General features: G+C 51.7%; 11 protein-coding genes across 11 annotated transcripts; 9 read left to right on the plus strand and 2 right to left on the minus strand.

Moving 5' to 3' along the window:
- Positions 1-187: 187 nt before the first annotated feature.
- Positions 188-1,645, plus strand: M436DRAFT_37950 (uncharacterized protein; the record flags this gene model as incomplete). Its single annotated transcript, XM_013575271.1, has 4 exons — positions 188-270; positions 323-515; positions 567-938; positions 989-1,645. The coding sequence occupies 4 exons, from the start codon at positions 188-190 to the stop codon at positions 1,643-1,645; spliced, it is 1,305 nt and encodes a 434-aa protein (XP_013430725.1).
- A 510-nt stretch (positions 1,646-2,155) lies between these two features.
- Positions 2,156-3,103, plus strand: M436DRAFT_69799 (ras-domain-containing protein; the record flags this gene model as incomplete). The annotated part of the gene is made up of 5 exons (XM_013575746.1): positions 2,156-2,200; positions 2,348-2,452; positions 2,514-2,561; positions 2,623-2,850; positions 2,909-3,103. The coding sequence occupies 5 exons, from the start codon at positions 2,156-2,158 to the stop codon at positions 3,101-3,103; spliced, it is 621 nt and encodes a 206-aa protein (XP_013431200.1).
- Positions 3,104-4,212: 1,109 nt separating this feature from the next.
- Positions 4,213-5,976, plus strand: M436DRAFT_38973 (carboxylesterase; the record flags this gene model as incomplete). Its single annotated transcript, XM_013575454.1, has 4 exons — positions 4,213-4,590; positions 4,656-4,989; positions 5,040-5,368; positions 5,416-5,976. 4 exons carry the CDS (start codon positions 4,213-4,215, stop codon positions 5,974-5,976), a joined length of 1,602 nt encoding a protein of 533 aa, XP_013430908.1.
- A 749-nt stretch (positions 5,977-6,725) lies between these two features.
- Positions 6,726-7,911, plus strand: M436DRAFT_60645 (uncharacterized protein; the record flags this gene model as incomplete). Its single annotated transcript, XM_013575593.1, has 4 exons — positions 6,726-6,803; positions 6,993-7,065; positions 7,153-7,791; positions 7,844-7,911. The coding sequence occupies 4 exons, from the start codon at positions 6,726-6,728 to the stop codon at positions 7,909-7,911; spliced, it is 858 nt and encodes a 285-aa protein (XP_013431047.1).
- A 4,062-nt stretch (positions 7,912-11,973) lies between these two features.
- M436DRAFT_69774 (uncharacterized protein) lies at positions 11,974-13,470 on the plus strand (the record flags this gene model as incomplete). Its single annotated transcript, XM_013575742.1, has 5 exons — positions 11,974-11,976; positions 12,038-12,070; positions 12,136-12,231; positions 12,370-12,895; positions 12,953-13,470. The coding sequence occupies 5 exons, from the start codon at positions 11,974-11,976 to the stop codon at positions 13,468-13,470; spliced, it is 1,176 nt and encodes a 391-aa protein (XP_013431196.1).
- Positions 13,471-14,075: 605 nt separating this feature from the next.
- Positions 14,076-16,217, plus strand: M436DRAFT_69775 (uncharacterized protein; the record flags this gene model as incomplete). The annotated part of the gene is made up of 1 exon (XM_013575743.1): positions 14,076-16,217. The coding sequence occupies one exon, from the start codon at positions 14,076-14,078 to the stop codon at positions 16,215-16,217; it is 2,142 nt and encodes a 713-aa protein (XP_013431197.1).
- Positions 16,218-16,412: 195 nt separating this feature from the next.
- M436DRAFT_38977 (Di-copper centre-containing protein) lies at positions 16,413-17,574 on the minus strand (the record flags this gene model as incomplete). Its single annotated transcript, XM_013575456.1, has 2 exons — positions 16,413-17,219; positions 17,398-17,574. The coding sequence occupies 2 exons, from the start codon at positions 17,572-17,574 to the stop codon at positions 16,413-16,415; spliced, it is 984 nt and encodes a 327-aa protein (XP_013430910.1).
- A 1,958-nt stretch (positions 17,575-19,532) lies between these two features.
- Positions 19,533-20,718, plus strand: M436DRAFT_37378 (uncharacterized protein; the record flags this gene model as incomplete). The annotated part of the gene is made up of 3 exons (XM_013575167.1): positions 19,533-19,709; positions 19,766-20,135; positions 20,186-20,718. 3 exons carry the CDS (start codon positions 19,533-19,535, stop codon positions 20,716-20,718), a joined length of 1,080 nt encoding a protein of 359 aa, XP_013430621.1.
- A 260-nt stretch (positions 20,719-20,978) lies between these two features.
- On the plus strand, positions 20,979-21,457 carry M436DRAFT_78578 (Glyoxalase/Bleomycin resistance protein/Dihydroxybiphenyl dioxygenase; the record flags this gene model as incomplete). The annotated part of the gene is made up of 2 exons (XM_013575912.1): positions 20,979-21,115; positions 21,184-21,457. 2 exons carry the CDS (start codon positions 20,979-20,981, stop codon positions 21,455-21,457), a joined length of 411 nt encoding a protein of 136 aa, XP_013431366.1.
- A 78-nt stretch (positions 21,458-21,535) lies between these two features.
- Positions 21,536-23,374, minus strand: M436DRAFT_78579 (uncharacterized protein; the record flags this gene model as incomplete). The annotated part of the gene is made up of 4 exons (XM_013575913.1): positions 21,536-22,710; positions 22,759-22,932; positions 22,989-23,288; positions 23,356-23,374. 4 exons carry the CDS (start codon positions 23,372-23,374, stop codon positions 21,536-21,538), a joined length of 1,668 nt encoding a protein of 555 aa, XP_013431367.1.
- Positions 23,375-23,534: 160 nt separating this feature from the next.
- Positions 23,535-23,975, plus strand: M436DRAFT_78580 (Yos1-like protein; the record flags this gene model as incomplete). Its single annotated transcript, XM_013575914.1, has 4 exons — positions 23,535-23,568; positions 23,628-23,687; positions 23,749-23,859; positions 23,920-23,975. The coding sequence occupies 4 exons, from the start codon at positions 23,535-23,537 to the stop codon at positions 23,973-23,975; spliced, it is 261 nt and encodes an 86-aa protein (XP_013431368.1).
- Positions 23,976-24,353: the final 378 nt, after the last annotated feature.

A 24,353-nucleotide genomic window follows, 5' to 3' on the forward strand; every position in this document is an offset into this window, starting at 1 on the left:
AAATCCCATACGCTTGATAGGGTCAGGACAGACGTCACAGCACAGCCCAGCCAGCCCAGTGCGTGATCGTCTCGAGAGCGATTTTGTTCTTTGTGTCTGCAACTGTCGCAATCTTTCCACACTCCTTCATCTTTTGCAGGCGCACCTATATTCGACGTACGATTCCTTCGTGTCCTGACAGCACGCAATGCCCGACTCAGAACCCGAGGCCGGCCCAGACAGGGCACCACCCAATCTCCCCATAGGATGGATCGCCCAGTGGGATGGAAAGTGAGCGCGACACAAGGCTCAGGCATAGGACCGGCAACTGACACAAGTCCAGTTCTCGAAAGTATTACTTTGTACAGATCAGTACGGGAGTGTCGACATGGGAAGTGCCTACCGAAGCGGCGCCCACGGTGCCCTCTCCAGGAAATACCCCAGCACAACACCAGAACCCTTTCCCGGCCCCGCACGATGCCCAGGGACAAGCAACCCGTGGTGTAGATGGCCAAGAAGGCGAACGCGGACTTGGAGTATGTCTCAGGAAGCGTTGTGCGGATTGGACAAGGCTAATTGCGGTCTAGGGCATGGCTATGAACATGCTACTCAACTCGAACAAACCACAGCAACAGCAGCATCAATCTGGACTCGGCGGTCTAGCTGCACAATTCCTCGGCGGCAACTCGCACTCGGGTCAAACTCAGAATCAGAGTCACAACAGCGGCGGCGCTGCAGGACTGGTCGGTAAACTCGCTGGAAACTTCCTAGGAGGAGGAGGAAACAAGCCCCAAGGCCAACAATCAAACAGCAGTAGTGGCCACAACAGTGCTCTGGGTGGTCTCGGAGGCCTTTTGGGTGGTCAGCAGTCAAATGGAAGCCACAATAATGCTGGTGGACACAGCCAAGGTGGTGCCATGGGTGCTCTCGGTGGCTTGCTAGGCGGCCACGGCTCCTCGGTGGGTCCCATGCTATGAGAGGAAGTTGAACTACCGCTGACTATTCCCAGCAGAACCATCAGCAAGGCTACGGTTATTCGTCTGGAGGATCATCGCAAGCAGGCACATATTCCGGACAAGCTCCCCCTCCATCGTACAACCCTTCGGCTTCTCATCACTCTTCTCCTGCTCCGTATGGCCAGTCTACAGGCTCGTACGGTGGTCCGAGTGGACAGACGACTGGCACGTACGGCACTCCTGCTCACAGCGCCGCAGGACAACAGCAACATGGGCAATATCAGTCGTCACACAGCAGCGGGCCCTCACCAAGTCAATACGGCGGCCAGCCCTCGCATGCTTCCTCAGGCTACCAATATGATCAGTACAGTCAACACCAGCACAACCAGTACGGCGGCGCACCCAATCACAGCCAGCCTCAACAAAACTCGCAGTATACTGCGTATCAGCCTGGCCAGGGAAGCGCTTATGGACAGCAACCCGGCGGTCAATCGACACACGGTGGGCCACCACAGGGAGGTGCACCTCATGGTGGAGCGCAATATGGGCAATCGTCTTATGGCGGACCAGGCCAGGAACAGCTCACTCAGCACCAGTACAATCAGTACGGCGGAGCACATGAACAGCTGAGCCAGCACCAGGCATCGCATGGAGGGTACGGAGGACAGGGTAGCAACTATGGAGGACCACCGCCTCCAGCATGGCGATAGGATACAGAGAGAGCAGGGAGGAGACGATCATGTGAGCAGTACAGACGGAGGTTGGATTAAGATGCATAGCGAGCGATCAGAGGACCATTGAGCAGGCAGCAGCCGGTCGAAGTGTTTCTAATCAATTCTCACACGCTGTCTATTCCTGCACGTGAAGGAGGGCTGTGAGACTTTTCTGTTAAATGATCAAAGGGGCGTGTCGCGGAGACGCCACATGTGGCCGAATAAATGACCTGCGTATTCTCCGCTTGGCGTGGGGACGAGAGACGGAGTGTGCTTGGAGCCCTTGTTCACTCTCAGACAGCCCAACACACGTCGTCGTCCTCCCGACTTTACAATATCCACCTTGTCCGCTTTCCCTGGACTCTTCTTGTTTCAACACCACATCCATCCATCCACGCAACCAGCGCTTCCGCGGTTCCTTTGACATCTTCCGCTGCCCCCACGCGTCATAACAAGCCACACCACCTTACACCCAAGAAGACTCGCCCACCATGAACCCCGAGTAGTATGTCGTCGCCTCTCTTCCCTGCTACCCCTGCCTGTATGCAACCAGTATACTGACCTTCTGCTTCAGAGTACAGCCCATCTCCATATCGCAATACCTTGTAGCAGAGCTCCCGCCATCGCCGCCGTCCCGATAACGAACCCTTTACGACGTCGCTCACACATTTCTTGCACAGATACGACTACCTCTTCAAGCTCCTCCTGATCGGTGACTCCGGTGTCGGAAAGTCTTGTTTGTTGCTCCGATTCGCAGACGACACTTACACCGAGAGCTACATCTCGACTATCGGTGTTGACTTCGTACGTTGGATGCCTGCGCTGCTATCCATCTCGACCAGCCTCAACTAACTCTCTCTGGTAGAAAATCAGAACCATCGAGCTCGACGGCAAGACAGTAAAGCTCCAGATCGTGAGTCCAGCCCATACTCGATCACTCCCGGAATAAGGTTGCTGATGCTTATTCTGTACAGTGGGACACTGCAGGCCAGGAGCGCTTCCGTACCATCACATCCTCTTACTACCGCGGTGCCCACGGCATCTGCGTCGTCTACGATGTCACCGACATGGACTCATTCAACAACGTCAAGCAGTGGCTGCAGGAGATCGACCGCTACGCTACCGAGGGTGTTAACAAGCTTCTCGTCGGTAACAAGAGCGATATGACCGACAAGAAGGTCGTCGAGTACAACGTCGCAAAGGTGCACATTTCCCGCATCCTCGTCCACCCAACCTTTCGATACTAATGCATTTCATCAGGAATTCGCTGACAGCCTCGGCATTCCCTTCCTCGAGACATCGGCCAAGAACGCATCCAACGTCGAGCAGGCCTTCTTGACCATGGCCCGCCAGATCAAGGAGCGCATGGGAAACACCACCGTCAACAACAAGCCTACCGTCCAGGTCGGTCAAGGTAGCACAGTCCAGAGCGGCAGCGCCGGTGGCTGCTGTTAAACTCTTCGCCTCCAAACTAGATACCCCATTCGCCTTCGCCATCACCATTGAATGACGACAGCTTGTGCCCTCTTGGCTGCGCTTGTTTTTACGCCACACATCTTCGAAACACACAGAAAAAAATCCCCTGGTCGTCTTCCATCTTTGACTTGCTACACTGGCTGACGAGGAGCAATGTTCGTTCCCGACTTTGTGACACTTCGGTCTCCATCTGCCATTCATGACAGGTCTTTTTCCACTTGGGACGAGCAGGATACATTGAAGAGGGAAGAGCATGACGGAACTGCGAGCGAGATAATGATAGAGGGCAATTTTCACGGGTGGGAGGGGCTCACCAACCGTCTTGTCTCTTTCTCCAGCAACTTTCGTACTACGGAAAGGGGTCTCATTGCCATGTTTCTTTTTTCTCCCAGGTGTTATTCGTCTTTTATTGCGTTTGTTTAGTTTTACACTCCCCGGTGGCGCTATCAACTGAACCCTTTTTCTTCTTTTGTCTGTTCATGCTGTGCCAATACTTTTTTCGTCTCAAGCATAGATAGCTTGTGCGCAAATGATCTCTACCTGACTTGCTAGCTAAGGTGCCGTGCTGGTACACTGTGTATGGAGGTATGCCCAACTATGAGAGAACGAGACTTGGTCCTTTGGGGCCTCTGACTTTCTTCAAGTCGATACAAGCTGTAGTCTGCGACCGAGACCAATTCGAAGTTTCTGTATCTGCTTTTTGTGACAGGGTCGCATCTACTGACATGCGACTTGAACTTTATCGCGGTCAAGCAAGGCATTGCGACGCACAGATAGAAAAGCAGCATCCCATACTCAGTGAATTCCACCCTGATGTATAATCATATGCTGCCTACACTCGTCGTAGAAGGGATAGGGCAAGGTCGATCGGTCGGCAACCGCATCCGAAGTGAAGTGGCTGCTTAAGTACCTAGTCCTCGACATGCCACCAACGTCTTTAGCGGCCGACCGGGCAAGCCATCGGGGTTGTTGGCCAAAGGTGAATCGTCATTGCCAATGTGAAACCACACCTGTACAGTCCACATTGAATACTACCACTCAATACAAATACAGTACTGCGAATTTCGCCTTGTCGAACTCAGTGCAAGATGGCCAAATTCAGCACTTCACCATTCCAACTAGACCTAGGCGAGTTGGGCTCCATCGAAGGTCTGAATGTTACCAACAAGTTTTCACCTGAAGTTCTTTGCCACTACTTTGGAGGCATACCCTATGCATATCCTGCCGAACGATTCCGTGCCCCTCGACCGCTTCCCTTGTCACATCGTTATGGCACTAAAGACAGACCTGGCAAGTTCACTGGTCAGGTTGGCATATGTCCTCAGCCAGGCTTTATCGGCCTGCCCAATCCGACTATCTGGAACGAAGATTGCCATCAAGTCAATATCTGGATACCTTCTGGAGATAAACCCACAGAAGGCTGGCCAGTGTTTTTCTATCTGTTCGGTGGATGGCTTCAGTTTGGAGTAATGTCTTCCCGATGGCTTGCGGAGATGATGGAATGAATTGTACTGATCACCCATGATTGCAGGACCCGAACATGGCTCCCGAGGCACTAGCAGAGCTATTGAGCGAAACAGCCTTCAAAGCTATCGTAGTCATGCCCGGCTACAGAGTGAATGCCTTCGGCTTTCTTGCAAGCACAGAGCTCGAAGACGAGGCAAGAGCGAACGGCGAAACATATTCCAATTTCGGATTCTGGGATCAGCGCACTGCTTTGGAGTGGACCCACGATCGCATCGCTTCGTTCGGTGGCAACAAAGACAATATCACTGTAGCAGGATACTCGGCCGGCGCATACTCGACTTTCCAACAGCTTGCTCATGATGTGTATCTTCCACCGAGGTCATCAATCATTAAGAGAGGTACAACAGTTCGTGCTGATTACGATTCATCCAGACTGACGATCTGGCAGTTTGCATGCTCTCGAATGGCCCAGGATTGCAGCCTCGTTCGACGGAAAGTCGTCAGAAACAGTTCGATGAGCTTCTCGGTTGGCTCGATATTCCTCTTTCGCTGAGTCCAGCAGAGAAGTTGTCTCGGCTGCGTAAAGTACCGGCTCGACAGTTGATCGCTGTTCAGAGCAGTATGAAATTTCACGAGTTTCGGCCGGTCGCAGATGGCTCATTCATCAGCGACGACCTGATTGATAGCATCAACGATGGATCCTTTGCGAAGCAGTTGAAAGACAGAGGGATCAAGATACTGAACGGAGAAGTCTCCGATGAGCACTATCTCTACGGAGTAAGTTCATCGACACGTGTGCTCTCCATAAACTGATCAAATGAAAGGCATGGCGTACCCCTGATTGGAGTTACGAAGCCGTCTACGATCGTCTCGTTGCGGACTATCCAGAGTCCAAGGTCAAGAAGCTCATGGAACTTCGTGTGCCAGGCAAGAGACTGCCTGCATTCGCCGATGACTGGCCCGACCTCTTCGGTCGTCTATATGCCGATGTGCAGGTGCATGATCTCGAACGTGGCTTTGCGGACCGCCTTGCCAAAGGTGGACTGACTGTTGGCAAAGATCTCCTCCGCTATCGTATCGAATGGCGAGCAAAGTGTGCCGACCTCATCGCACCCCCAGAGTGGAAGGTCACTCACTCCACCGATCGCGCAATCTGGTTCTGGGGTGCTGGTGCTGGAATCGGTCAGGGGCTGACTGCAGACGAGAAGCGAAGTCTCAAAGACCTAAACGCAGTGTTCGGACGCTTTGTGGAAGGAGAAGACGTGCAATGGAGTCAACAAGGCCCGAAGATGGTATACAGACTTGATTCTGCAGGTCAGATGGATATGTGGGAAGATGATGGATGGGAGCGAGGTCTTCAGGGCTGGGATGCCATGAACGGGTGAAACAGAAATTATGAACCAAAGTAAGTGCATCTCCTCGCTGCATATAAGCTTCGAAATTGCTATAAAAATGTACACTGATCTCGAGAAAGAAGGTAGTATCCATAGAGAGGAGAAAATATCATTGCTCTGTCTGGATATGGCTGCGAACTGCAAATAATCATGCATTTATATAGTTAGTATGCTGCCCCTGACTGAAAGGAAATAACCGACCTTGCCACTAACTAGTAAGTCCATCTCTCCACTCCGAGTGCACCTCGAAGATCGTTATGGAAATGCACAGTAATATCGAGAGATAGAGCAGTATCCAAAGAGATAAGGACAATGCCATCGCTCTCTCTGGACATAGTATTGATTTGCAAATTATTGTGCATTTCTATAGTGAACACCTCACTCCTGAACACCGCGAGAAGAGCTTGGAATTCACTAAGTTCGATCGGTAAGTGCATCTCTCCACTACAGATGCGACTCGGATACTGCTATAAAAATGCGCAATAATCTCGGGAGACGAGGTAGTATCCAGAGAGAGGAGAGAACATCATTGCTCTCTCTGGCTACAACTCTGATCTGCAAACTACTGTGCATTTTTATAGGTGGTATGTCACTGCTAACCATCACGTGGAGAGTCTGAAATTTACCACCTTGACACATAGGAAGGCCGTCACAACGCACAATGTGAACGTATTTCACATGTCGTCGACGAGGAGCTGAAACAGTCTCAACCTCCCGACGGATGCCCCTTTCAGTTTGCCATGTGTTGTCTCGTCGGTCTCGGAGACCTGCATGTCTCACTCGCCAACTCTCACGAAGACATCTCATCTCACTTGAGTGTAAGTATATGCTTTCAGTACCGTGTTGTGTATCATGCCATCATGTCTCTTTTGCTTCACCTTTCTCGTCGTTGCTCTCAGCCTTTCACTTGTACCCGGTTGTCGACCCCTTATCGTCCTGTCTTGCGTCGGCCGTCAAACTTGTTCACTTCTGTGCAGCAACACATATATCGTCTTATGTGATCGAAGAGATACCCTACATTCACCTTTGCGTCGACCCTCTGCGTCGACACTGAGTTGACCTTCACTTGTCCCCTCGTTGGTACGTGAGCCTCGTCCTCGTCGAGTGCCCGGCCTCTCACTCGGGCTCCGTAAACAATTCTTTGTCGTGCTCCTCCCTCTATACCAGTCTCTAACCATTCCATCGTGCGTTTCGACACGACAAGCATACCATCAGGACAATCTCCTACGATAATGAACGACCACAACAGAATCTCTACCATGCGTGTCAGCAGAAAATCATACCAGGGAGCAGGTTCTCCTTTCGGTCTCTGGACACTGCCTGATCCACTCGACGGCCCTTCTTTCGCGCCTTGTTACGCCCCGTATGGCGAGCAATCGCCTCCTATCGTCTCTCACCCAGCAGTGGAACAAGCAGCAACCGTGCCCACCACTGACAACGATGCTCGCAAGGCCGAAGGTCTGAAGCCGTGGGAGAAAGGCTCAAAGACGGGCAAGAAAATCAAGACGGGCAGGGGACCCAAAGGTCGCCCTCGTGCCGGCGAGCAAAGCAATGTTGGCAGCAAAGACGCAATCAGCAGCAGCAACGGCAGTACCGAGAATGCCAACAGCGTTCCCGGAAGCAGAGTCTCGACAGTCACTACATCGGCCTTGTCATCGTCGCGGCCCTCGCCCCTTTCGTCCGTTGTGTCGGACCCGATGCGCGATGCTGCTCCTCGCCGCCCCCGTTTCCGCCTTCTTGCTCCCGCGGCCCCCGTTGATGTCTATCCCGCCGATACGGCTGAAGCAGCCATCGCAGAATCGAGAAGTACGTCAGTGTTTTTGTAATTCTCGACTCTTGCTAACGCGGGATGGTACAGAGAGAAACTTTGACCGCGTCGACAACGAGGTTCCTGCTCCGTCGTCAACCGTGCACAAAAAGGAGTAATGGGAAAGGAGACCGGGTAGATGTATTGTGACAGCTCCATGACTTTCGAGTTCCATGCTGACTCTGACTCACAGGCGTAGAAACGCACGGGGTTTTGCAAGTTCTGTTCATGTCCAACGAAAGAGCCAGAATAGGAGACAAATGATGAGAAAAAGGGGTATGTGATTCAAGACAATACCTTTACTCCAAGACTCAACGCTGACTGCAGTATACAGCTATAGGAATGCAAAGAAATACCGCAATGCTGACAATGGTCCATTGAGATGCCTGAACCTGGTGTTCAATCGAGGGGCTCTCAATGGAACTTGCTTATTTTCAGTGTTGTTCTTGCATTTTTATAGTGGTCAAAAAAATGGGACGGTATGGAGGAGAACCAAGTTCAATTCTTGTCTTGTATTATGCAATTGTTGAAAAGCACAATATCCAATGTGTTCTTTTCCTATCAAGATTACAGTATTATGGTTGTGTGTTGAGCCAATCCAATTGTAGGTATCGTAAAAAGTGTCATAGAGAGCTGTACCATTCACATGGTTTGAGCGCCGTGGTTCTTGTTTTGCTGACTTTCGTGGGTCTGTCTGGTCCATTCTTCGACGCTGGTCCAAGCCGGGATGCGGGAGATAGGTAAGGAGATTGCCCTTCTCGGTATATCGATCGTTGGTCTCGATGGCTCGAGAGTGGGGATTGGCAATCGTCCTTCTGTTGACATTGTACTGTTCGAGGTGGGAGTGGTGGAGATCTCGCTAGCCGTACTAAATCTGCGAAGAGCCAGTTCGTCTGCAGTCTGTAGGAAGACGGAATACGTGATTGAGGAAGGAGTACTTGTAACGCTTGCACTGTGTTCAATGTGAGCCGGTGACATTGGTAGCGCAAACAGTTATGAACAGTACCGACGGCGATCGAACGTCTGCTTATGCAGCTTCACGAGCAGATTAAACTGCTGGCAATCCACAGGGATGGTTGTGACGGTGACAGGGTGATAGATCACTGTGATCATCGATAAGCGCTCGCAATTGATGCACTTTCCCTGCACGGTCTTGACGCCGATGTCCTCTGTCTCCCAACATGCTCCAGGGGTGTTATCTGCGCGTGCACAACGACCGTGGGGTGCAACCATGGGGCGACCGTAATGGCCACACAAGTGGTAGTACAGGGTCACGACAAGACACATCGCGCAGCGATGCGCAAGGCGTTCAGGGGTATATGGTTGCACGGAGAGAGTGGACAAGCAAACGCACCAACAGTGACATTATTGCGCGTCGCCAGTGTTGGCGTTGTTTATCGCTTTCACGTGCTAGATGAATCGAGCACCATCTTCACCGTGGACGCTTGACCGGAGCGTAAAAACTCGCACAGCATGCAGCAGCCTGACAGAGTCTGGCTTCCACACATATTACACAACCCAAAGATCAAACGGTATTGTGACAGGGCGATAGTGTAGCACGCTGGCCTTGGTGAAGCAGTAAAACAATGCACCTCCGTGTACAGCATTTTTTCTACAGCGACGACAAGATTGGAGAAGGAGCGGGCAATGGATGCGAAGGAGACGTGGAGTCTGTTCATACCTACCACTTAGACCTGCCTTCGAACGAGAACCAGAATATAACAGACGTATGTCTCGAGAGCTTGACATGTTCTGGCCTTGTTCCATATCAAGCACCAAGACACAAAGGACAATCTCATCATCCCTTCCGAGACGATGAGTCCAAGTATGGTTACCGCTAGATAGTACCATTGAGACCGGTTTCCATGACGAGGACACGACTTTGCAGTCCTCGAAACACAAGATACGCTGCAGGTCAGTTTGCTATGTCTACTATTAACCTCTCTCCAACACCTTCTCGTGGCTACGACCTCGAGTATCATAGAGTGTATCCTTTGCGGCGTCTCGTCCCTGTGTCTGCATGTCGTTGGCCAAAATATACTTGCTGGCATGTTCGTCCTGTTGTTGTGATAGTTGTAGCGAGTGCTCATGTTCTGAGATTTCGTTGCGAGGGTAGCGCCGCCAGCCAATGTAGAAGTCTGAGTGTTTCCGAAGCATAGAGGCAGATGTTTCGGCAGATGTCATCTGCGAGATCGATAGACAGATCGAGCTGGGGGTTCCGGGGACGTTTTCATCTCGTAACACTATGATTCCGGAAGACTTTGCTTCTTTGCGCAGTCCAAGCTAGAAAGCTCTTCCTGCCCAATGAGACATGACTGGTATACTCAAAAGTGTGATGTTGAGAGTAGAGCCTGCGACGGGTGTGCGATGTCGTCGTTCTGCTATAAGTCTCTCGTAATAGCACGTCAGCCCAGGAAAGTATGCAACCGCTTTGTCCCTAGACTATGAAGAAAGCAAGATCGCGGGCAGTGGCAAAATTGAGTCCATCTAGTGGTGCGATGTTGAGCGAGCAACAAGAATCAATCTTCTTGAATGTTTCTCGAACGTTGTGCAGAGTGCGTTGGAGTCGACGTGCGTGAGACAAACATATGAATATCAAGAACCGAATGCGCTGGACGACTCCAGGATTTAGCTCTTCTTGACTAGCACATCGTAACTCCGAGGATGCACCCTCGGCTTCCTGTACAAAATCACGCTTTTACATGAGAAGAACAAGGTGGCCGCGGCTCTTGTTTGGTTTGCGTGAATTTACGTCTGCTCTTGTGTGCTCATGACTCAACGCAAGGGCATGCAAGCAAAGTACAAGGTACAGAGACCGAAGATTGGGTAATGTTTTGCTCGTTTCGGCCCATACACAGACCACCGTTGCAGAGCTGTTTCAAGAGAACAGCAGAGAGTCGGCGAACGAGTCGGAGTTTGCTAGAAGTCTGCGAGCATCGCACGCCGAGAGCGGCGTTGGGATGGAGAACTGGCGGCGGGGCGCACTGTTACACGGGGGTCAGTGTCATTGTAATCAAATCGTGCGCGAGCCCATTGGCTGCGATAAGCACAATTGATTAGGCCCGGCTCCAAGCCCACATAGGTTGTTCGGCGGAGTGGTCCAACAACGAAAGTCAGAGTAGTGCGCGATAGAGGCGCCGCGTTTCTCCTTGAGACCGCTGAAGAAAGAGCAGCTTTCTTTCTGGTGAAGCGTGACAGAGATGTTCTTCGATACAGATCCAGGCCGGCGTTGTTGAACGAGACCCTGGAGACAAAGTTGAGACCCGGGCTTCCAGAATTGCTTGGGTTCAACAAGGCACGAACCTCTGCGCCGGGTCTCTACTACGAGAAAAGGCGGAAGAACTCTATTGGATGGATCAAGTCTGGGGATCGGTGACATGCAAGCCACTATCTTCAGCACTCGTGCCGGCAATAATACTTCAGCGATACGATCAGACCAGTCGCAAGACGAGGCTGCGAAGGAGCAAGGAGCAAGGCGTAAGGAGGATACGAACAAAGACAAGCATGCTGCAGTGGCATGAGGGCAACAGACAAAGAGATCGAGTCGAAAACACGACGAGAATAGACACAGCATCGCATCAACGATAAGGGTCCCAGCGATTTAGGCCGGTCGTAAGCGAAAAGCCGAGGGATGGATTTGTTGGTGAACATACGTAGTTGACGGGCGTTTAGAAGATTGAAACAGTCAAAATGCTCGATGCGGCCGGCGATGCGGTACACGCGGTGAATGCAACAAGATGACTGACGGCGGTACAGCAGCAGAAGCAATGAGCGGAGATAGGGTGTGATGGGATGGGACAGGAGGGGCACGAGGGATCGATAAAGCGAAATGATATGGCATTGTTAGTTAGTGGTTCGTCCAAGATACAACGATGGCGTCGTCCGCGCGGCAGGAGCGAGCGGGCGGCTGAATGGATTGACTTGTTAGGCAGGGACTCTTATCGCAGGCCGAGCTCGCGTGGTCAACAAGCCGGAAGCTGCTTGCTCTTGGTTTCTTGTTCTTGATTCAAATAACTACCCCAGCCTTTGTCTCTGCTCCGACCTTCACTTTTACTTTCCAGTCCCACCCATCCCCTCTATCCATCTGCTCGCTAGCCGTCTGTCTCCAGCAGCGTGCATCTATTCTTCTTGTCTGCATCTCAATCGACTATCCAAGTCAACACACATACACAACCGTCAACATGGTGAGTCACGCCAAACAAGCCTCTCTCACGCATCCGCACACTTACTGACCACTCTGCGCAGCCGGATTCAGCATATATCTCCAACACTCAGACTGTGAGGATATCTCAGAAGAAGCACAGCAATGTGCTCTTCGAGAGCGTCGCTGACCACTACCACAGCTCAAAAAGTACCTGAGCCTTGAGCAGTCGCCCAAGCGTATCATTGCTGAGTACATCTGGATCGATGGTTCTAATGGCTTGAGATCCAAGTGCAAGGTCAGTCACACAAGCAGAAAGTCGCGCGTTCCACCCCAACACAGCCCGCCAATCCGGAGCCAATTCCCCAAAAACCGCGCACCGCGAGCGACTTTCACTATGTCCCTCATGCAAGATTTTTGCTAACAAAAATTGCAGACCATTGACCGCACCGACGAGCAAGTCGCCAAGGGTCGCGTTGGTCTCGATGAGCTGCCAGAGTGGAACTTTGACGGCTCGTCAACAGGCCAGGCCCCTGGCAACAACTCGGATGTCTACCTTCGCCCCGTTGCCATCTACGACGACCCCTTCCGCGGCAGACCCAACGTCCTCGTCATGTGCGAGACCTGGATGTCGGATGGCAAGCCCAACGCCTTCAACTTCCGTCACGACGCTGCTCTCCTGATGGAGGCCAACGCTGGCGAAGGCTTCTGGTTCGGTCTCGAGCAGGAGTACACCCTCCTCGATGTCGACGGCTGGCCGTTCGGCTGGCCCAAGAACGGTTTCCCCGCTCCTCAGGGCCCTTACTACTGTGGTGTCGGCACCGGCAGAGTCTTCTGCCGTGATCTCGTCGAGGCTCACTACATGGCCTGTTTCTACGCCGGCATCAACATCTCCGGTACCAACGCCGAGGTCATGCCCGCCCAGTGGGAGTACCAAGTCGGTCCTTGCACCGGCATCAACCGTAAGTTCTGTCGACTGTAGTAAGGCGTGTTTAACAGAGACTGACATGACCATCTAGTTGGTGACGAGCTTTGGTTGTCCCGTTTCGTCCTCCACCGTGTCGCCGAAGACTTTGGTGTTAAGGTTACCCTCGCTCCCAAGCCCATCCCTGGTGACTGGAACGGTGCTGGTCTCCACACCAACGTCTCAACAGAGGCCATGCGCCAGGAAGGCGGTATGAAAGTGATCGAGGAGGCCATGGAGAAGCTCGCCAAGCGTCACAAGGAGCACATGGATGTGTACGGTGAGGACAACGCCCTCCGCATGACCGGCAAGCACGAGACAGCATCGATGGAGAAGTTCACCTGGGGCGTGGCCGACCGTGGCTCAAGTGTTCGTGTCAACCGTGCCGTGGCCGAGCAGGGCAAGGGATACTTCGAGGACCGCAGACCCGCCTCGAACGCCGACCCTTACCAGATCACCGGTATCATCGTCGAGACGTTGTGTGGCAAAACCGAGGGCGCCAATGTGCACAAGACGGCCATCAACGCCGAGCAGGTCGACCTCGAGATGATTGTGCCCGTCTCCAAGCCCTAGATGGCATATTTCACGCGACCACGGCAAGCAAAAGGGAACCGGACACAACCAAGACACACTCTAAGGAATCAAGTGTGTTCAGTACAGTCGTAGGACGACTGTCATCAGGATTGAGAAGAGAGTTGTTAGGCGATAATTTCATACAGCAGAGGCAAGTGTGCTCTTGTAGGGTTAGAGACACTGGCACCGATGCAGGATTACTTTTAGTTGTTTCTTGATTCCAGCGAATTGCATATTTTCTCCGAACATCAAGGTCATTTTGCCAAGTGAGACCGCTCTGCAGATGGCGTTCCCCAGATGGCGGATGTGTGGATACCGCATGGTTGCAACTTGCAGGACGATGGCGCAAGAAGCGGGTGCGGGTGAAGACGGAGGAGGCTCAAGCCAACGCGGGTATAATGCTAAAGTGGTTGCATAGCGCTATCTCCGATCACGCATGGTGCATGACATTCGAGCTCGATACACCACGCCTTTCACTTGATGGCGTCGCATTGTCAGTCACTGATAATTGCTGTTCGAGACGCGGTCGACAAGCAGACGATAATGCGTGTCAGGGACAAGACTGGCGCATACAACGACGATCCGACCGCGAGCCCACAAGCGCCATGACGACGCCGAAGACGACCAACGCGAGCTTTGTTAGCAAACAGAGCAGCAGCAACCCTGCCCACGCAAACACTCAGACTCCTCGCAGCGTGCCTTCGACAGCCGCAAAAGCCTCCTCGCTCACCACGCCTCAACCACAGCATGCCTCGTCGTCCAAGCCCGCTGCCGGTGGTATCGCTATGACAAGCAGCTTGAGCCAGACTTCGAATTCCAGTCTGCACGCCCTGTCAGCCATGTCTAACAATCTGCTGGCCGCTTCGCCCTCTGCCAACCTGCTGGCCTTTGCATCGCCTGCTGCTCTCGCTGGCCTGGACATGGCCACTCCCTCGGCTCTGCTCGATGCTGCCGCCGCTTCGCAACCCATGAACTTGACCTTGTCCGATCTGGGCATTTCGTCGCACAAGCGCAATGAGGACGACGACCGAAGGCTGAAACTAGACACTATCCTCGCATCCCTCCTGGGCCCTCGGCACAATCGACGCTTCGGCAGAGTCAGCGAAGAGGGCCTAAGAAGAGTCGGACGATGGGCAGGACTGGATGTCGAAGTCGAGGCCAAGAGAGAAGCCCGCAAATTTGAGGGCAACCGACCCGTCGCTGTAGCAGGCAAGAACAATGTCTTGATCGACTTCCAGTTCAAGAACAACCTTCCTACCCACATCGACCTTTCGTTTTCCAGTCAAGACCAGGCTGTCACGGCCCACCAAGCTGCTGCTGCAAGCGTCCTGCTCGATGATCTGACCCCACTACCTGGAACCTCTGCCATAAACACAAAGCTCGATCGCTTCGCTGCGAATCTCGAGACTCTCGCGAGACTGGACAAGCTCAGCGTATACGACCAGCTCAATTGCTTCGAAGCAATCACTGGTGTCTACGAGAGTCTGAAGAAGCTTTATGAGCACGAAAAACAAGCAGCCCGCACAATCGTTCAAGCAAAGCGTGGGAACGCAGAATTGAGGGCCGAACGTCATGTCTTGTGCAAAAGAAGTGGTCGACCTCAAATGCATGCGCGCAGAAAGATTGGTCTGAGCTTGGATTACTGGATGGAAAAGAGCAACATGTACCCATCAGATTATTCGGATGCATCCGCCATGGACATTGATCCCAAGCCTTCTGATACACCACGGAAAGAGTCCGGCGACACCATCTTTGCGTTAGACATCACAGCCGAGGCCGGCACCCCCGACGCTTACTCCTCTATTCGAGTCTCATCTTCCTGGATTGCTGATCGCATATTCAAGTCGGCTGAAGAAACGACGGATCCTACCGATCTGCTCTCCGGCACACAGAGTATCGACTGGCAAGACCCGGCCCCTACCCTGCTCTCTGACAGCAATCAAAACAACAATGATGCCATGGCAATCGACAGCAATCCAAATACAGGCGCTCAAAAATTACCTGCTGTACGCTTCGTAGCGAGACTCAACCCACCACTCGCCATGCCCTGGACAGCCGCAGCCGCCATACTGCAGTCAGTCGGTGCTGCCGATGTCTTATCCGCAATGCCAGACGTCCAGCGCACGTACGAAGGATCACTCCTTCAAAAACCCTCTGACGTGCCACTGCTCAACAAACCCCTTCAATCTTGTGGACCTGCCGCTTCGACCACTACAAGTGTTCTCACACCTGATGGCGCAAGTGTGCAGCACGAGAATGCGCTTTACGTGCCCAGGCAAGACTTTGGCCATGTGCTGACGTCTATCCCATTCGCGCATCCCCGTCAAGTGGTTGCATTGTTGCCTGTGTTGAGACAATGGGCTTATTTGGGAAGTTTGCTCAAGGGCACTTTCCTCCGACCAAACAGCAACGCTCCATCTCAAGAAGAGTCTTCGCTCTCCCTTGCCGATTTGATGAGTGGAACTGACATCAGTAGTGCAAGTGCAGTGGCTGTCGATGTCTCACTGTCTACACAGCCATCACCGACTCTAGAATTTGTGTTCCCCGTCAAGGGAGCGGAGAGCGGGTCTACAAGCCTAAGCACTAGTATCTCTGCTGATGGGCACGTGGTTGTTCTGTCACAGAACGTGGTCAAGGGCAGTCAAGAAGAACAGGACAAGGCTGCACTGAGAATGGCAAAGGCTTTGGAGCTCGTAGGCGATATCGGCGTATGGGTCGAATGGATCAGAAACACATACGGTCAATAAAAGAAGGTAGGACAGAGCTTGAAAAACATGCAGCACACATTAGACAGATATGATACGACCATCATTCACCGTGTTCTAAAAACGTTTATTAGAATTGTGATGTAATAAGGTCTACAGAAACTCGATGCATGTTTGAATCGAGATGGAATATTTCCAAAAAGAAGCTTGCTGTTGTTCTCCACAGAGGGACAGACTCTACTCGTAACGGTAGCAGTAACCTTCAGCAAAGGTATCCATCAACTCGCGGAAGACACGGTCATCAGCAACGAAACCAAAAGGAATCACATCATCCAAAGTCATCTCAGCGCTAGGAGGGCTGTTCCCAAGCGTAGAAGTACCCTTGATGATAAATTGACGACGGTAGAAGTCCAAGTTCTGCCAAGTAGTCCAGATGTTGTCAATCATGCCGTGATGTAAGAAAAACAGAGGGTCGTTGGGGGAAGAGTGGAAGTCTGCGGCATCGCCTCCCATGCCCCAGTGACCTCCTCCGTGCACACCGAAAGCGTCACCGGCGAAGTAACCTTGCATCCGGTCTTGGAATGTCTCCACGTAGATGCTTTCGAGCACGAGGTCGGTGACGTTGGCGAAGGTGTTGTATTGTGAGGTGAAGAAGGAGTTGAAATCGCGGGAGAGACAGCGGGGGTTGTATTGGTAATCGCTGTTGACGTTGTTGGCATTGGGGAGGTCGAGGGGACCGAGGTGGATAGTCAGGTTGGAGAAGGGGCCGGATTCGACACAGCCACCGCCAGTGCCAGGAGGCATGTTGACGCCTTGAGTGTAGAGGTAGGTGTCGCTGCGGTTGGGGATGTATTTGCCATTGGAGCCCATGCTGTATTCGTCACCGGTGAAGAGGGGAGAGTCTTGAGGTGCGGACGCGTCCTTGGCCCAGTTCCAGTAGGGGAGGGTACCAGTGTAGCCGCAGAGGTTCTGAAGGTCTTGCTCGTAGTGCTTGATGAAGTGTCTGTGCCATGCGAGGAAGTCGGCTGTGGCGTGAATGTTCATCTGAAGGCGTAGGTACAATTAGCATGTGTTGCGGAAGAACGGATGTAGTACTTTTGCAGCGAGCCAGCTCACAATCCGAAGCTCAACATTAACGAGATGGCGTCCAGGACAGCATCTCGTTATTGCCAGCCAAATATGCGAGACTGTCCCACCGAACCTGTATCCACGTTTTACCTACAGTCATGTTGATGTGTGTAGCGACGTATTCGTCGTGACGAGACTTGACTCCCGGGTAGTCTGCGGCCTGGTCCTTGCGCATGCGAGTGGGGGGTGTGTTCATGAGGCATGTGGCGGCGTCGGTAAAGGCCTTCTTGTCGTTGTTGGACATGTCGCGGAATTCCTTTCTGATGTTCATGGTGCCCCATTGGCAGGCGGAGTTCTGACGAGTGCCTAGGTTGTACAGTTGGTTGTCTCTAGCAATCTGGGTGACTTCTTCCCAGGCAGTGCCGTTGTTGATCTCAGATTGGGTCCATTGATCAATGCTGGGTGCTTGAGCAGATGCCAGAGCACTGATCGAAGCAAGAGCAGCGACAGAGGATTTGAAATGCATCTCGACTGGATACAGATGGTAGATTAAAGAGTAAGAAAACGAATGTGATAGATCAGACTTCGAGCAAACGAATGCGAAGAATGATAGAGAAAGACAGCGAGTGTGGTAGAGACCGAGGATCTTGAGAAAGCGCAGAGAGAGCAAAGCGAGCAGTCGAGGGACCTACCTATACATATACGCGAAGGTCACCTTTTTCTCTTCTCTATTCGTCACAGAAGGCGATCATCGAGGGCTGGTGGCCCACTTGCGCAGAGGTCCTTTCCTACTGCAGCGAGAGAGCATGCATCGCAAGGTCCTCTCTCCCGCAACGAGAAAGGCCCGCCTCTTTACTTCTGGAAAGAGCGGCTCAGAATTCTGCAGGCTCACGGGCCAAATAGTGGTTGGAGAAAGAGCAGAGTGGAACCTATCTTGCTGTGATGGCCTTGATCAATCGACACCGACGATGTGGAAAGACCAATCCTTGACAGGGCAAGAGGGTATTCTTAGGCGTGCGGATCGTATTGCCAGCTTGGAAGTCGCTCTGGTGGAAGGATACAAAGATAGAGATCTCTATCTCTGACGTGGTGGCACGGTACCTGGCGATCAGTTTACTACTTCGAGTCTGCATCTCTAGCCTGCATCTCTAGCCTGCTCTACTTCCAAGCGCGGCTGCAAATCAAGAGATACTTTGCCCTGGACTTTCATTGAGATCACCACGGCCTTGACAAACTTTTTGGCGCTTCTCAGATCGCTTCGAAAGCGGTGGTCGACTGGTTGTTGTGAACGCGTCAACATGTAGAAAAGTGTCAGTGTCCGTCGGTTTCATCTTTCTGTTGTGTGTGGGGTCCGCAACGGACCCGTCTGCCGAACCGGACCTTCGCGATTGCCTATCCTTGATCATCACATCGTGTCTTTCCTTGCAAGTTCCGTGGACATAAAAATGTTGTCTGCCTGTTTCGTCGAGCTCAGGCCTGAGCCGCCTGTTGTTGGTCAGATCTTTTGTCGATGTCTGCCCTATTCGCAAGAAAGATGGACCCGCTTGCGGCTTCCGACAAGCCGTCTCTATTCAAGTACCTTGTATAGCATCGGCAAAGCAGATGGCCCTTCCAATGCAGACCTTGCACTTTGGGTTATCGCCTCAACTCCCTGGATTGCGACTCGTGGATGAGAAAATCTATGGCAATACGAAAGTCAGAAGCTGGGGCTATCGCCAACCTTTCTCTCATGCATGCAGTATCTTAGTGCAATGCGGGCAACAGAAAACGTGCAGCTTCCGCTCAGAACCCAACACATGCTTGCGTGGACCGAGGGAAACACTCTGGAAGGAATACACACCTCACATCCAAATTCACATCGTAGGTTGTGACGCCTCTCCATTCTTGCACACACAGGTGCTCTCAATGCCCACAACTGCAAGCCCATGTGACGGGTCACAAGTGTGGATCTATCCCAGAACATGCACCTGCAGGACACCAAAGCAGAGTGCCTGCAACTCAATTTCCACGTTCCTGAGTCTGCTTTCCTTCTAGGACACATACTGCATGACACCAAAACCAATTCAGGTTGAGACATGTTTTTGAGATTATGCATGAGGCTTCTTCTACTGATAGAGAGGGAAAGCACGTTTCGTGTCGCTGCCCATTAGTTCCGGATAGTGTCCTTGACATGTGGTTTTTAGCACCGTTGGTCCCCTCTCTCGTTCTCTCGGTCCTCCGTTTCCGGCGCTCTGTGTTGAAGTTCTGGAAGCGTTCGAAGACGAAATCCACCTCACGAGATATCACAAAATGCCTGCCAATCAACCGCAGCAGCATTTCACCGGACACGATAACAACACGCAAGCCGTAGTATTAGTCCCGGCGACAATACTTTTGACGGTACCGCTGCTGTTATATGGTATCCACTTACGAGGCCGTCGCTCTTCGCCTCTCATCTGGACTGATGGCATGATCACTGCAGCTTTGGTCAGTGGTTACAAAGTGCCTTTTGCTCTTAGAACAATATATCCTGACTCATGCAGATGCTGGCCATCGTGGACTTTATCTTCGTCGCTATCAGTTGCCATTACGGACTGGGTAGACACACAATATACATGGACACAGCCAGAATAATCAAGGCACGATATTTCGATTTTCTCGCTCAGCCAGTCTGCGTGTGGTCTATCTGCTTGGCCAAAGTCTCTATTGCCTGGACTGCCCTAAGGACAAGACGGGATCGAGAATGGCGATGGGTATTCTGCTGGATCATCTTTGTGCAGCTTGTCTGTACAATCGCGACAAACGTGATCCAGGTTGTGCAGTGCCAACCGATATCCGCGCTATGGGATGATGATGTGGCAGCGCAATGCTGGCCACCTGCGAGAACACAACTGGCTGGCTATATTACGCTTGGTTAGACAGCTATCTTCTTCGTTACCATGAGCTCGACTGATACAAACCAGGTTTCGGAGTCATCACAAGTGTGCTTCTTACCCTCACACCTGTAACATTTGTCAGAGGTGCAAATCGCCCACTGCATGAATTGGTTGCGTTGGGCTTGTTGGTCGGACTAGGTCTCTTCGTGACCATGGTCTCGGTAGCCAACATGGTCTACTTGCACACCTACCGCACTTCCCAGGATCCTCTCAGAGACACGGTAGCACCAACAGCCTGGTGGCAGATCGAGCAAAATCTCAGCATTATTGCCAGTCTATCCATCGGTCTCCGGACGCAGTACGAGACGTTACTGGCAAAATGCGGGTTGATATGTCAAGTCAGAATGAATTCTACAGTCTGCCATCGGTTGAACAGACTCGAAGATGGATCGCAGATGCTCCAGAGTTTGAAGACGACGATACCTTGGGGTCAAGTGTATGATTCCTCAGCTCATCTGCCGAGTATCGTCAAGACGACTGAAGTTGTGCATTCGACGGAGTTGTTGAAACACGATGAGATGACATTCGGGTCACCGGCTCGAAGACCTTCGTGGCAGTAGATGTTTCTCTGTCGCAGTTTCCTTTTGTCTCTCACTTCGTTTCCAATATACTCACCCTCTACACAATGCGATTCTTGAGATTCCCGTCGCTGTTTCCAATTGATAGATGACAAAATCGGCAACTTTCAATTCTTCCCGAACTGGCAAAGTTCGAGAGCCCCGCAGTTGGGTTGCACTTGCCGAAGCTATATATTGATCAACGACCTGCCTGTCCTTCCCTATGTAACTTCTATTCGATCCAGCTGAGCAACTGACCCATCATGCCTTTCGCAGTCAAAGCTCTCGACCACGTAGTCCTGACCTGCAAGAGCATCCCTGCAACAGTAAAGTTTTTCAAAATTCTAGGCATGAAGCACGAAGTATTCCGCTCTTCGAAAGATGCACCCGGAGTGGAAAGGTATAACTGACCACATTCCCCTTCATTAAAACAGAACCCCTGACAAGATTGACACATCTCACTCACAGACACGCCCTCTCCTTCGGCAGCCAAAAATTAAACCTGCACCAAGCAGGTGCTGAATTCGAACCCAAAGCCACCCTCGCAAAACCCGGTACCGCAGATCTATGCTTCATAACCTCTACACCCATCGCCGATGTCTTGGCTGAGCTGAAACAGCAAGGTTTGGAGATTTTGGAAGAGGGCAAGGTGGTGGATAGGACGGGTGCGGTGGGCAAGCTGAAGAGTGTGTACACGAGGGATCCGGATGGGAATTTGATCGAGGTGTCGAATTATGTTTGAGATGTGTTGTAGAAGGGAGATATGGAGTGGTCAGAAGTGATTGGACTTTTTTGTATGAGATGCTAGCTAGTTTGTTTTCTACTGTGATCTCAAAATGTGTATCTTTGGTTCCATCTTTACAATGGGCCAACGTCCGCCTGTCAACTTCTGACTTGCTGTTCGTGCTACCTTGTTGTAGACTTGCAGTAGGATGTTCAGAGGCTGAGCAACGATACCGCGTGCAGGGAAAGCAGGCGCACTATCTTGATCTACAGCCAACCTGCCCAACCCAATCCCAGAGTATCCATACACAACATCGATTACCTCCCAACTACCGATGATGCGTTTAGGATCCTCGGCAAGCACATAGTCGAATTTCTGCCAGAAGCCTGGATCCAGCAGTGTCTTTTGGTTTTCCGTCTTGTCGTACATGAACTTTGATCCGGCGTCCTTTTCCAGAAACCGTGTTACGCCGGTTTGGCAGCCCAAATTGTCCATGTATACCCAAGTTTGACTCTGGTGACTGCTAGGCACAATCTCATGGAGACGAGCGAGAGCTTCGCCTCCTGGGTAGTTCAAGCTAGAAATGTAAAGCAAGCCCAAGCTACCAGCGAAAGAAAGCAGAGTAGAGCCAACGAGACCAAGACTCAAGAGACGGTAGAGGTAGGTCTTTGATCTGCGAGTCCAGATCCACGATGCTCCTGCAGCCGCTACACCTGTAAGTCCAGGGATTGTGTAAATGATAAACCGCCATTCCTTGTGAGGCAAGACACTGTATATGGCCACGAAAGTGAGAAGAGGAATCATAATATCCAAGCTGGTCTTTCGGGTGGCGCGATTGACTAGAGCAAGCGGAATACAAAGTAACCAGGAGATTGGATTCAGCAAAAGACGAGGGATGGCATTGCCAAAGTAAAAGTACCATGGGCTCACGCCCCAGTCGGAAGATTTGCCTTGGATGGTGTTGTAGACGAAGCCTATCCACTCCGGCCACAAGGGGAAGCGTTGCCAGAAGTAAGAGTCGACCGAGACAGTCACACCAAGACCGATGATGGCACCCAAGACTCCGGCAGGAATGACCTCCTGAACCAAAGAAGCTCGACCTTGTAGCAGCAGATACAAAGTCTGCATGGCCAACAAGATTGCTATTTCTGATCTGAAGATGATACCCGAAGCGGTGAGAAGATACAGAGCCAGACGCCGGCGTTTGGAACTCTTTTGCGTACGTGCTGCAACCGACTGAGCAGAGATGAGGTTGGACAATGCCAATGTTGCTAGAATGGTGAGATGAGGAAGATGGTCGACAGTAAAAGCTGACTTACTAATGCTGAAAGCGAACATGTTGGGTAAAGTGCGAGATGCATAGAACACGACATGGAATTGAGAGGCTTGAAGTAGAATATACCATCGTCCTGCCACATTGCCATACGCTGTGTCGATTGCACGCTTGAATTGGATAAGAGATGCTGCATTGAGCAGTCCAAGTACTCCTCTGGCTATCAGAGTTCATCAGAACTTATACATCTAAGGTGTCTTGGAAGAGTCATCTCACCGGCAACCTGAAAGGTGAACTTGTCAATATCTTCTGGTGATAGTATATTCATGATAATCTGTAATGGTCTGGTCAAGCCGGACATGACGACAGCACCAACAAAGGTGCGAGGCACAGGTCCAGGAAAGGTGAAGTGATCATAATGAGACTTGAAAAAGGCGGCAGCATTGCGTGTCGGAATGCCGTGGATCAAAGTATCGTGGATGGCTTGTATGTTGAACGACTCCTCGACCTTGGTATAAGGGGCTAGATACAAATGCACCAATATGGTCAAGGGTAAGATGCCAACCAAGACGAAATCTGTGGAAATTCAACGTTAGTATCCAGCAAGCTTGATATAGCTCAAAAACATAAAATCAAGGCATACCTATCAGTTGGCGAGGCATGATGTAGCTCTTGGCAGATGCGAAGTGAGGACAGGTTTGGTCGTCGACTTTGTGCGGAGAAAGGCAGGCACGCGTCTTGGTGGGGACAAGGAGACATGTCAAGTGTTGAAGCATCCTCCAACCTCGACAGTTGCAACCAGCATCTGGCACAAACCCCACCATGTTCTTCTTCGGCCTTGGAGGTCTATTCTATGGTAACATCTCATGCGACTCAATGCGCACGAATCCCAAGCTGACGCATGTCTCCTCCCAGTCTCGGTGTTGCTGGTCAACGCGATAGCCATTCTGTCCGAAGACCGCTTTCTCGCCAGGAGTACGCACTCCCTGCATACACACCTATATCAAATTACGTGCGACTGACAGGAGACGTGCAGTTGGTTGGGGATCGGTACAACAGGAGCCCGCATTCGGTGGCCCGGCAGACAACACCAGTGTCAAGTCAAAAGTCATCAACCTGATCGCATCGGTCCGCACCCTGATGAGGAGTACGTTTCAGCCCAACTCTCGCTTCCCAGTTGCTATGCCGCTGACACAGAGGCTTACAGTACCGCTGATTGTCATCAACACGCTGATCATTGTCTACGAACTCATACTCGGATGAGCACACGCGAGAGAAGTGCCTCTACTACGACCTACGAACCGTCACGCTACAACATAAAACTCCCTCCCACCCGATCGCTATGAGAAACCCTCTTGAAGCAGCAGCTAGGAATATGGTGCGGCTTACTTGCAAGTAGCCGAGTCAATGCGCTACATGAATGAATCCGAGTCGACTGTACACCATTGCTTCGCGAACAACATGCTGCACGCATAGCCGAAATGAGAGGACATGTTTTTAGTTTGGGATGCTGAGTTCGGAGCGATCTTCCAAGATACATACAAAGATAATCGAACGAAAAAAGAACATCAACATGAGATCAAGCTGCCAAAGCAACTCTGCACATCACCTGTCTACCAACTTTTTCCACCATGAGAAACG

This window comes from Aureobasidium namibiae, assembly GCF_000721765.1.
Source record: "Aureobasidium namibiae CBS 147.97 unplaced genomic scaffold scaffold_2, whole genome shotgun sequence".
NCBI classification, from domain to species: Eukaryota; Fungi; Ascomycota; class Dothideomycetes; order Dothideales; family Saccotheciaceae; genus Aureobasidium; species Aureobasidium namibiae.